At 43.6% G+C, this 12,031-nt stretch overlaps 1 protein-coding gene across 1 annotated transcript; it reads left to right on the forward strand.

The window, feature by feature from the left end:
- The first annotated feature begins 347 nt into the window (after nucleotides 1-347).
- On the forward strand, nucleotides 348-11,281 carry PRSS23 (serine protease 23). The gene is made up of 2 exons (XM_017850864.1): nucleotides 348-760; nucleotides 7,685-11,281. Exons 1-2 carry the CDS (start codon nucleotides 597-599, stop codon nucleotides 8,847-8,849), a joined length of 1,329 nt encoding a protein of 442 aa, XP_017706353.1. The 5' UTR covers nucleotides 348-596; the 3' UTR covers nucleotides 8,850-11,281.
- Nucleotides 11,282-12,031: the final 750 nt, after the last annotated feature.

Here is a 12,031-nt window from a genome sequence, read left to right on the forward strand (position 1 = left end):
AATGCAAAGCATTGGTGGCCCTGCCATGGGAATACAGGTTTCTGTTCTTTGGAGGAACCGGAGAAACTAGGAGTTCGGTCAACACCTTAAGGCGCTAAAAGCGTACGTGGGGGTGGGGAGCACACAGGTTCTGAGCAAATTCTTCAAATTTGCCCAGGGCTCCCCATGCACCAGGTGTGGCCCGCGTCCCTAGTTCTAGGCTGCTACTGGAGGGGTCGTCTTTTGTAGGGGACTTGGTCTTTTTGCGAGCTGGCAGCGTGCTCCCAGCAGCGAGGGCCTTAGTCTTGCTCAGGAGGCCGCGCCCCAGACCCGGGGATGCGCGATGTTCAAAGGGTGACGGCGCGCGGGTCCCAGGCAGGAGAGACCGCCAGAGCCGGCGCTGCCTGGCGCCGAGAGGCCGGGACTGGCGAGTGCTGCCGCGCCACCGGGGCCCACCTGCGCGAGGCCGCAAGGCCTCAGGCCCTCTGGGCTGCCCGGCCCTGCTCCGGCCGCAGGCGGGCGGCGAGGGGAGGTGGGGCACGATCTGTGTGCGGTGGGGAGGGGGCGGCGGCGCGTGCTTCCCCGAGGCCGGAAGGCGGGGCCGGGCGGGCCTGGGGATGGCTGCGGGGGGGCGGACCCGCCAGCTGCCTGCGCCGCTCGCCCGCTCGCTCGCACTCGGCTGTGCGGCGGGGCAGGCATGGGAGCCGCGCGCTCCCTCCCGGCGCCCACACCTGTCTGAGCGGCGCAGCGAGCCGCGGCCCGGGCGGGCTGCTCGGCGCGGGTGAGTGCTGGCACCTACTAGGGCGTCCGCCCGGGGGTGGGAGAGGCGAGGCGCCGGGAGAAGCGGGACAAAGGGCCGGGTGTGCACGGGGTACGGTAACTGCGGGCTACTGGAGGCACCGGAGACTTCGCCAGGGCCGTCTTCGGGGTTCCAGGATGCGGGCTGGGGGCCTGAAGGAGCTCTGGGGAGACAGCGGGGGCTGCAGGGCATTTGGATTCATGCAGTGTCACCCATGAAACAGATGGGGAAAGAAGATTTTGAGACTACTGTCTTGAGTGCAGCATGTTGGTTGGGAAGCGAGAGAGCCGGCTCTCGGCAAGCTGTCCTTCGGCGGGGGCGATGGCTACACCCCCATGCATCCCCCCACACACCACCACTACTTCTTTTCCTTGAGTTTTGCATATACGCGATTCCATCAAGTTCTGAACATTAATTTTTAACCCTGGGCATGTGATTGTGAACACACCTGAGCAAGCAAGAGAAGTGCAAAAGTGCAGCAAATATAGGCTGGGAAATAGAATCTGTTCTCTCTGGAGCCGTAGTGGATGCCCATGTGCGTTCCGGGGGTGCTAACCCTAGACACTACAGTCTCAACTAACAACAGTTGTTGTAAGCAAATAGTTCTTCTGCCTGTAGGCATTCACGAGTTAACTTTTAAATAAAAGTTTTAAAGTTTTACAAGGAGCGGGAGAAGACTTGTTCAGATGAACACCACCACTCCCCTCCAGAATACAAATTAGGTTTGCTTTCCAGCACCTCAGAAGAAAGCAGCTGATAAAAATCCTGTTTGTTTTACTGCCCACTGGCCGACATCCGTAAGAATTCAGAAACTCAGTGTAGGTATTGGAACAGGGCTTGCTTCTCTCAGCTCCTGAAACTAAATTTGAGGGTTCCCTGTGCGCTCCTTAGGAGCAGGTAGAGCAATGCCAGAATCCTCTTCACATGGCCATGTGAGAAAGAATTGAATTTATAGATGAAGTCAGCTGTGGCCAAAAGCCCTATGTCAAAGTAGTATCAGGATATTTATTGCATGTTGTTTCAAGATCCTACTTATGCATGAGAGTATTTGCGACAGGTTTATAACCGTGTCTACCATGAAGTCTGTCAGGAGTGGATTGGAGGTGAAGTGGGGAGAAGGAACTGAGAAAATGCCCCCAGAAGCCACTATGTTTATTTGTGAAAGTGTTTGCACCCCATCTGCATATGAAAAGTTTTCCTCTGCAGTTTTCCTAGTTAAAGTCAAGTGGTAACTTGTCCTTTCTTGTGTCTGAACTGGGAAGGAAGCCTTTTTCCAAGGTACCTAATATGGATCTCATTTTTGTAACACGACTTATTCAGCTGGATGGTGAATATGGATGCATTTTCTGGCTGTAGCATAAGTGTCCATTAATGTGTCTGAGAACATTTTTGTCCCCAGTCTGCAATGGTTAATAGTCTCAGGTTCTCCCACATATCTCTTCTCATAGATCCCTTAGGATTTCATCCACCAGGCATTATTCATGCCTAACTCCCACAGACTCCAGGGAATTTGTTTCTCATGTTCTCAACATTAGCGGGTTATTTTGCATTCTGTTCTTATTTGCCTGCCAGGTTTATCCCAGGCTCAATTTAGTTTACCTAAAATCCGATAGAGAAGAAGCTAAACTTCATTTGACCACAAGATTGTGTTTAGGGTTGCTGGACTTGTAAATGCCTTGCAGTTTCCTGTACAAGACTGTAATTCTTAAACTATTATGTGATTAGGTCTGTTTTGCCTTAACAGGGTCTGTGACTCAGGAAAACGAGAACAAGCCTGACTGCAGAGTATTCACAGAGTTTGGTTCATTTTTATCCATTTGCTTTAGGATTTAGCATGGTTTCACTGTTCCATATCCCTGACCATTGATTCCATGTAAGACCTTTTGTCATCTCTCCAAATGGTGTCCAAAACCTGTATCTTGGCAAATGTTCCTGCCATTTCTTTCTGTCATTACTGTTTATAGCGGCTGCAGGAATTCACAATTTGTACAATAGAGAATACATGACCTAAGGATTAGGTTTTCCCTCCCAGTACTTGTTTGCTATAGGAGTTAAATCATTCTCTCAAACAGTGGCCCTCTTGAGGAGACCTGTGTTGTTGCAGTTTTCAAGACTAAAGTGCCTTGCAGGAGATAGTAGTCACTGCACCCAGACTCCGGAGAGATTGTTGTTTGCGTATCTGTTAAATGTGTGAAGTCCCACCACCAAGGGCCTATGAAGTGGCAGCATCCTCAAAAAGTATAAATATTTTCAGACAGTGGCTCATATTGAGTGATGGAGGGTGGAATGTGTAACCCATTTATGAATCAGATACCCAAAGCTGGAAAATGAATAGTTTCTGTATTACTAAGCATGGTGAAAAAATACTTTCTTACCTTCATTTTCCATTCTTCCCTGCCAGTTAGGTAAAATGATGCACGGAAACACTTAGTTGGAAACCTTAGCAGATAATTTATGTATATGAGGAATCTTTACTCAGCAAAAGCTTATTCCTAGAAATGAAATGTTATAGACCTAAATTTTCTTCATCCAGACTTAGGTAGAAGGAGAAGATTTGAAAATCTTCATTCCATTTTTAAGGTGTGAGTCTTTCAGGCAGCTCTGCAAGGATATGGTGATTCATTTATGAGGGTGAGAGAGAATTTAAAATTATGTAACTAATTAGTTACCTTTCCAGGTGTGGGATTATGAATGTTTTCGTTACATCTGTTTATACCTTAGACGAGTGTTTATGTTTAAATAAACAGGTATAGCACAGGCTTACCCAGCGTTTATACAAATGGGAGCAATAATTATTTGTCTTCTGAGAAATTAATCCATTATCATGTGAGTTGAGAAATTAATGTAAATCCACAAACCTAATTTTAAAGTGTCACAGTTGTGCATCATTTGTTGTGTTATTAATGAGGATGAGCCAGGGCAGGCTGCGAATGCCTCAGGAAAGACCCTTAATGGACAAGAGGGTTGTTTCCCCCTCAGGCTTTTCTTTGGGGCCTGTCTTATGAGCATACACACCCAGCCATCCCTCCACTCCGTTCTTGAAAGCTGCCTTCTGCTGGAGTCACAATTTGTACAATAGAGAATATATGACCTAAAGATTAGGTTTTCCCTCCCAGCGCTTGTTTGCTATACGAGTTAAATCATTCTCTCAAACAGTGGTCCTCTTGCAGACTGATCAGGGAAATCTTGTCTGCCAGATAGGTGAGAGATTAGCGTGATACATTTTCCTTTTCCTTTCCCCCTCCTCTGCCTCCACCCTCCATAATTCCATGAATCAATGGTCCTGAGACATAAATGACAGTACACTGTAGACAGCATCATCTCTGACCTGGACTTCTGTGATTCTGGAAAATTATAAAATTAGGGAATCGTGAACCTGAAAAGACCAGAGCTAAAAAGACCAGCTAAAGAGACCGTCTGATTGAGGATGCTGTTCAGAAGAATTTCTAAACCACCCTAAATAAACATTTGGTAAAGGACTAAGCAACTTAAGAAGCTTGTAGCTTTAATACAGACATCAGTTTAAACCCATTTAAGGGCTTGAGAATCTACAGCTGTATCTTCTAATTTCTGATTAGATATTTTAAAAATATCTAAGCCTAATCCGTTTGACATAATTTGATGGGAATTCATTTCTAAAAGTCTGCATTCATTTCTAAATCTGAATTAAAGTTTTTTAAATGCAATTTTATAACTTTTAGGGTTACATGGAAGCTTTAAGCAAGATATATAATGCTGTCAGAACAAAGTCATCACACAAGTTAGTAAATAGGGTTTAGTAATGTAGAGAACTTGGAAGCAGAGTTGCAAACTAATAGAAATTAGGACTTTTTAAGTCTCCGAAAAGTTTATTCTTCAAAGTTAAAGCTTCACGCTGTCCTATTGGGTTAGCAGTTTGTTTTGTTTTGTTTCTTATAGATGGCTGGCTTCTCCTTCACTCTTGGCTAAATGAACAGAATTTAAGTTGTAAGAACTCTGAATTAGTAATATTCTATCGTGCAGTAGACTCTTTAGCATTCTCTAACAGGACTCTGTGATTCAAAACTGGTTGCAAAGTTTCTTGAGACATAATCATTCATCATTTTGCCAAAGAATACATTTGGTCCTCTATATTGGGAGGTTGGAGTAAGGCTGTGGCTAATGAAAGAGGATATTGTAACTGCCATGTTCTTCATGCACATTGAAAATATTCTCTGTAGCTGATGATAATACACAGTATAATACTACCTCATCTCCTACTGTGTCTCCCCCAAGAATCATATTTTAAAAACAAGAACACTTGGCAGCTTGGACCTCTGCATTCTGTGTTTTCTTTCTTAAGATAAGCTGAAGTAAAACTTGGCTTACCACCTCTGCTGCTCAATGTAAGCCACATTACCATTCACCACATTACTCGGAGGAGAGGATGGTGCATTGGGGCCCAAGATACAGCCATGTGGGAGATCTATTACTCCTCATAGTCCATGTCACACTTGGCAGGGATTCTGGTGTGAGTGGGGTATTTGGTCACCTAGACAGCAACTTACATAGAGAAAAGGCTGCTCAAGTCCTAGATAAGCCCAAGGGATGAATCCTCAGCCAGTAGGTGGGAATAATCAGACAGAACCATGCCCCACAGATCTCCTAAAGGGTTGTCGTCACCACACCCATCTCACTGCCCAGTTCTCCATTGGCAAGGAGGACTGAGCTAGCATTGGCATCCCTTCCTAGTCCACTTAGAACCTTTAGTCTTGGCAGTACTCCCAACAAGCACATATAAATAAGTGTGTGCACATATGCAGGCGCCCCATGACTTCAAGGATTTAAAGAAAAAAATATATGTCCTTCCTACAAAAGGGCTCAGGGACCCTTCCTATTTGGAAAGATGGAGACAGGTAGAGTTTCAAAGAATCAGAGAGTCCCAAGGAACTGGCTTTTCCAGGACCTTATTTCTTTCTTTTCTTATCCCTATTCTCCCTGACAGAAGTGGAAGCCAAGAGAAAGAGTCAAGCTAAAAGGTCCCAGAGGTGGGTGGGGCACACACATAGTTTAGAAACACAGTGTGGATATTGGGAATGAGAATGGGCACGCTCCCCTATACTACGTCAGATCATTGGGATTTTCTAGTTTTATGTAAAAGGGAGCAAAAAGCACCCACAGTTGTCAGTAGATCTGTCCTCTCAAACAGGAAGAGAATGAGAATAACAAAACAGTTTCTTCCTGACTTCTGCTGTGTTGTGAGAGCCTCCTGAGACCTACCCCTTCGGGCTCCTTGTTTTTGGATGCTTGGTTGTGAATGAGTTACCCTACCTGCTGAGTCAGCTTCTATTGAACCAGAAGAGTCAGAGCCACTGAGAGCCAACTGATGCTTAAACATTTACGAAAGCACTTTCAGTCTGCCTCCTTGTTGTTTTCATTGTGGGATGATTGATCTGGGCATTTAAACATACCTTGCAGTATAAAATCCAAACTTCTTCATTTAGTACACATAGCCCTTCAGGATCTAGCTCTTGCCTGCTGCCTCCACCACTTCCTCTGCTCCACCCTTGTTGAGTGTGATTCCCAAAATTACTCACACGGTTGCATGTTGCTGTGCCCTTGCACAGACTCTTGTTTCCCTTCCCTAAGTATCCCCTTCTGTCTTATGTTGTCAGACTTCTTTTCAACTTCAGTACCCATCTGAAACATCAGGTGATGCCTGGAAAATTTCTAGGGCAATTTGTTCATTTAGAGGGTAAATTTAAATTACTGAATACCGAGGCATCAAGGAGGGACAGCTCCACAGTGTGACCTTTACTAGGACTACTATTGCTTCTAAATGATGGGTACATTTGCCAAATTATACATTTGATCCTCTATATTGAGAGGTTGGAGTGAGGCTGTGGCATATTATTTCTCAAGCATCACTTTCCCTAGAAGGCCTCTCTTGTTCTTACTCCCACAACTGGCCTCAAGCTCTTTCTCTGAGCTACCACATCATCCATGTACATCATTGTCATAAGCAGTCAGCATGCAACATTCATTCACTTTTCCATTAATGCAAGCATCCATTTAACAAGTCTGTGTTAAGTGTTAGCACAGGCCCAAATTTAAGGGATGTAGCTGGGAATACAGATACAAACAACTGAAAAAGTAACCAATGGTAATAGTCATAGTGTTATAGCTGATGCAACATTAGAGCTTTAGATATTGACAAAGATCCTGGTAGTGTACGACATAATCCAAAGGAAGAAGGAATATTTTATTAGAAGCCTAGCCACTCTGGAACTCAGTATATATAATAGTAAAGGTTGTTGTAAATTCAAAGCAAAAAACAAAAACAAAAAATCTCATACCCTTTTTCGAATGCACCATCATTTAAAAACCAGAGGAGTGGTGGTAATTGTGACACTGTGGAGTGGTCCTTCTTTGATGACTCAGTCACTCAGTAAGCCATGTAATTTAAATTGACCCTCTGAGTGAGCTCTGAGAAGTTGCTCTGAAAATATCCAAGTACATGTTACAATGAGAATGAGAGAAGCAGGAGGGAAAGGCAAGGGCATCAGGAAGGTAGAAGAGAAGGAGGTTTAGAATCAAGCACAAAGAGGGCTCAAAATCACATGGAAATTGGGGCTGGTCAGTCAATTAGCCAGGGGACTAATGACTTTATGCATGCTGCTCTGTAGTCTACCATCATTAGGGGCATCTTAAACATAGAAAGGAAGGAACACCCAATTTCACTTCAGGCACCCAGCCACAGGAATGTTCCTAAGGTCGAGCCTTTGCGTTGAAAGTGAGACCCTTATCTAAGGATTCCTCTCCACACCCTGATTCCTGAGGAGGGTTCAAAGACAGAAACAATGACAGGCCTGTTGCTGGGCTTTGCTGTCTGCAGTAAATGAATGTTCAGCCCTTGCCCTCCTGACCTGCTTGTCTTTGTTTCTACAGAACAGTGCTCGGCATGGCAGGGAGTCCAGGGCTCCTCTTCCTTCTCTTCCTTCTGCTCTGTGCTGTCGGGCAAGTGAGCCCTTACAGTGCCCCCTGGAAACCCACTTGGCCTGCATACCGCCTCCCTGTCGTCTTGCCCCAGTCTACCCTCAATTTAGCCAAGCCAGACTTTGAAGCCGAAGCCAAATTGGAAGTATCTTCTTCATGTGGACCCCAGTGTCATAAGGGAACTCCCCTGCCCACTTATGAAGAGGCCAAGCAATATCTGTCTTATGAAACGCTCTATGCCAATGGCAGTCGCACGGAGACACAGGTGGGCATCTACATCCTCAGCAGTAGTGGAGGTGGGGCCCAACAACGAGACTCAGGGTCTTCAGGAAAATCTCGGAGGAAGCGGCAGATTTATGGCTATGACAGCAGGTTCAGCATTTTTGGGAAGGACTTCCTGCTCAACTACCCTTTCTCAACATCAGTGAAGTTATCCACGGGCTGCACCGGCACCCTGGTGGCAGAGAAGCATGTCCTCACAGCTGCCCACTGCATACACGATGGAAAAACCTATGTGAAAGGAACCCAGAAGCTTCGAGTGGGCTTCCTGAAGCCCAAGTTTAAAGATGGTGGTCGAGGGGCCAATGACTCCACTTCAGCCATGCCCGAGAAGATGAAATTTCAGTGGATCCGGGTGAAACGCACCCATGTGCCCAAGGGTTGGATCAAGGGCAATGCCAACGACATTGGCATGGATTATGACTATGCCCTCCTGGAACTCAAAAAGCCCCACAAGAGAAAATTTATGAAGATTGGGGTGAGCCCTCCTGCTAAGCAGCTGCCAGGGGGCAGAATCCACTTCTCTGGTTATGACAATGACCGACCAGGCAATTTGGTGTATCGCTTCTGCGATGTCAAAGATGAGACCTACGACCTGCTCTACCAGCAGTGTGATGCCCAGCCAGGGGCCAGCGGGTCTGGGGTCTATGTGAGGATGTGGAAGAGACAGCAGCAGAAGTGGGAGCGAAAAATTATTGGCATTTTTTCAGGGCACCAGTGGGTGGACATGAATGGTTCCCCACAGGATTTTAACGTGGCTGTTAGAATCACTCCACTCAAATATGCCCAGATTTGCTATTGGATTAAAGGAAACTACCTGGATTGTAGGGAGGGGTGACACAGTGTTCCTTCCTGGCAGCAGTTAAGAGTCTTCATGGACTTATTTTAGGAGAGGCCAAATTGTTTTTTGTCATTGGCGTGCACGTGTGTGTGTGTGTGTGTGTGTGTGTGTGTATATAATATGTCATATAATCTTTTACCTAATTTCTTAAAATTGCAAGATGACTGGCTTTATTATTTGAAAACCGGTTTGTGTATCATACCATATATCATTTAAGCAGTTTGAAGGCATACTTTTGCATAGAAATAAAAAAATACTGATGTTTGGGGCAATGAGGAATATTTGACAAGTTAATCCTTCACGTTTTTGAAAACTTTGATTTTTATTTCATCTGAACTTGTTTCAAAGGTTTATATTAAATATTTGGCATACAAGAGACATGAATTCTTATATGTGTGCATGTGTGTTTTCTTCTGAGATTCATCTTCGTGGTGGGTTTTTTCGTTTTTTTCTTCAGTGCCTGATCATTGATGCTTCCATAAGGTAGTGTTCCCATTTAGGAACTTTGACAACATTTGTTAGGAAGTTAGAATATTTTGGATTTGGAGGCATTTGCACGTAGTCTTTGAACAGTAAAACAATGTGTTGACTATACTGATACACATATTAAACTATACCTTATAGTAAACCAGTATCCCAAGCTGCTTTTAGTTCCAAAAATAGTTTCTCTTCCGAAGGCTGTTGCTCTGCTTTGTAGGAAGTCTTTGCATATGGCCCTCCCAACTTTAAAGTCATACCAGAGTGGTCAAGACTGTTTAGCCCAACTCTTCCACTTAACAGGATTTCACTCACGTTTCTGGAACTAGCTATTTTTCAGAAGACAATAATCAGGGCTTAATTAGAACAGGCTGTATTTCCTTCCAGCAAACAGTTGTGGTCACACTAAAAACAATCATAGCATTTTACCCCTGGATTATAGCACATCTCATGTTTTATCATTTGGATGGAGTAATTTAAAATGAATTAAATTCCAGAGAACAATGGAAGCATTGCTTGGCAGATGTCACAACAGAATAACCACTTGTTTGGAGCCTGGCACAGTCTTCCAGCCTGATCAAAAATTATTCTGCATAGTTTTCAATGTGCTTTCTGGGAGCTATGTACTTCTTCAATTTGGAAACTTTTCTCTCTCATTTATAGTAAAAATACTTGGAAGTTACTTTAAGAAAGCCAGTGTAGCCTTTTCCCCACTAGCTTTAAAGGGGCCCCTTTTGCTGGAATGCTCTAGGTTATAAATAAACAATTAGGTATAATAGCAAAAATGAAAAATTGAGAAAATGCAAAATGGATCAGAATCATGCCTTCCAATAAAGGCCTTTACAAATGTGTTATCAATATTATCAAATTACAGCATATAAAGAAAAAACTTGGACTTACTGTATGTTTTTATTTTATGGCTCTCAGCCTAAGTAAGCACTTCTTTCTAAATGTATCAGGGAGAAAAAAGCAAATGGACTACAAGGCACATGTTTGCTGTTCTTCCACCCCAGGTAAACCTGCATTGTAGCAATTTGTGAGGACATTCAGATGGAGCACTGTCACTTAGACATTCTCCAGGGCTTTCTTGAGCTTTTTGGAAGGATAATTCTGATAAGGCACTCAAGGAATATACAACCACAATGCTTTCTTCAAATCATATAAGAAATACTATGCATAGCAAGGAGATGCAGAGCCGCCAGGAAAATTCTGAGTTCCAACACAATTTTCTTTGGAATCTAACAGGAATCTAGCCTGAGGAAGAAGAGAGGTCTCCATTTCTATGTCTGGTATTTGGGGTTTTGTTTGTTTTGCTTTAGCTTAGTGAAAAAAAGCTCACTGAACACCAAGACCAGAATGGATTTTTTTTAAAAATAGATGCTCCTTTTATGAAGCACCTTGATTCCTTGATTGTGATTTTTTGCAAAGTTAGACAATGGCACCAAGTCAAAATGAAATCAATGTTTAGTTCACAAGTAGATGTAATTTACTAAAGAATGATACACCCATATGCTGTATACAGCTTAACTCATAGAACCGTAAAAGAAAATTGTAAAATAATTCAACATGTCCATCTTTTTAGTGATAGTAAAAGAAAATGTGGTATTAAACTATCACAGTAGTTGACAGAAAAAGAAAAAAGGACTCATGGCATTATTAATATAATGAGTGCTTTACATGTATTAGTTATACACATTAGAAGCATATTTGCCTAGTAAGGCTAGTAGAACCACGTTTCCTAAAGTGTGCTCCTTAAACATCATGCCTTACGATTTTCTACCAAAAGTAAAAAGGGTCATATTAAGTCAGAGGAAGATGCCTCTCCATTTTCCCTCTCTTTATCAGAGGTTCGCATGCCTGTCTGCATATTAAAAGCTCTGGGAAGACCTGTTGTAAAGGGACAAGTTGAGGTTGTGAAATCTGCGTTTAAATAAACATCTCTGATCACAAAACCCTTGTTTTCTCATGTAATGCCTATGAGCAATCTGGTGTTCTAATAAGTACATTCTGGGGATCTCTGTAACAGCCTTTTGGTTGAGGTGATAATGTAGAAAGAATGATGAGTCCGAGTGGGGTCAGGTGCCTTTAGGGTTTAACCAGACCCTGTAACCAGGATTTGGAAGTCTTCACAGCATGAAATTAGAAACAATAAATTTGAAAATTATCAGTCGCTGAGAATCAGAAGTTTGTGGCAGAACTGGAGACACATATTTTACATAGACTTTACTCCAAATTTTGAATTTTGGAAAGGAGATAGTGTTTTTAAAAGGTGGGGAAATAGCCTTAAAGAGGTAAAGAAATATGAACCAGTAAATGGCAGAGTTGTATGTGTATTCTTTCTTTTTATTGTTTTTGGACCAAAAAGGGATTGAAATACCAAGGTCATGCTCCCAATTCCCTGTTCCTTTGTAGCTCAGTCTACCTGCTTGGGGAGATGGGAAGCACCCGGTGATGCCTGGATCATGTATTCAAGGAATCCCTCTTCCCCTAACAAACCCTACAGGAGGTCTTTAACTCAGAACTTGTTAAGGATGACTAAGCCTGTCCTGGAATGATGACTCTAGGCTACCGTCTGCTAACTGAAGGGTAAATGGCAGCCATCCAGGGAATTCAGAGGAATTCTGACAGTGATCCCCAACACTTACTAAGGGCTTCCTTCTTACTTTGCCTGGGTTCTGCTGTTGTTCACGTCTGCACTTTCT

The sequence above is a fragment of the Rhinopithecus bieti genome, unplaced genomic scaffold (assembly GCF_001698545.2).
Source record: "Rhinopithecus bieti isolate Rb0 unplaced genomic scaffold, ASM169854v2 scaffold_30846, whole genome shotgun sequence".
NCBI lineage: Eukaryota > Metazoa > Chordata > Mammalia > Primates > Cercopithecidae > Rhinopithecus > Rhinopithecus bieti.

Bases quoted from the DNA above. Each gene is read 5' to 3' on its own strand.
- PRSS23 (XM_017850864.1), top strand. From the start codon at position 597: ATGGCTGCGGGGGGGCGGACCCGCCAGCTGCCTGCGCCGCTCGCCCGC. The intron at 761-7,684 runs GTGAGTGCTGGC...TTGTTTCTACAG, and splicing joins GGGCGGGCTGCTCGGCGCGG to AACAGTGCTCGGCATGGCAG.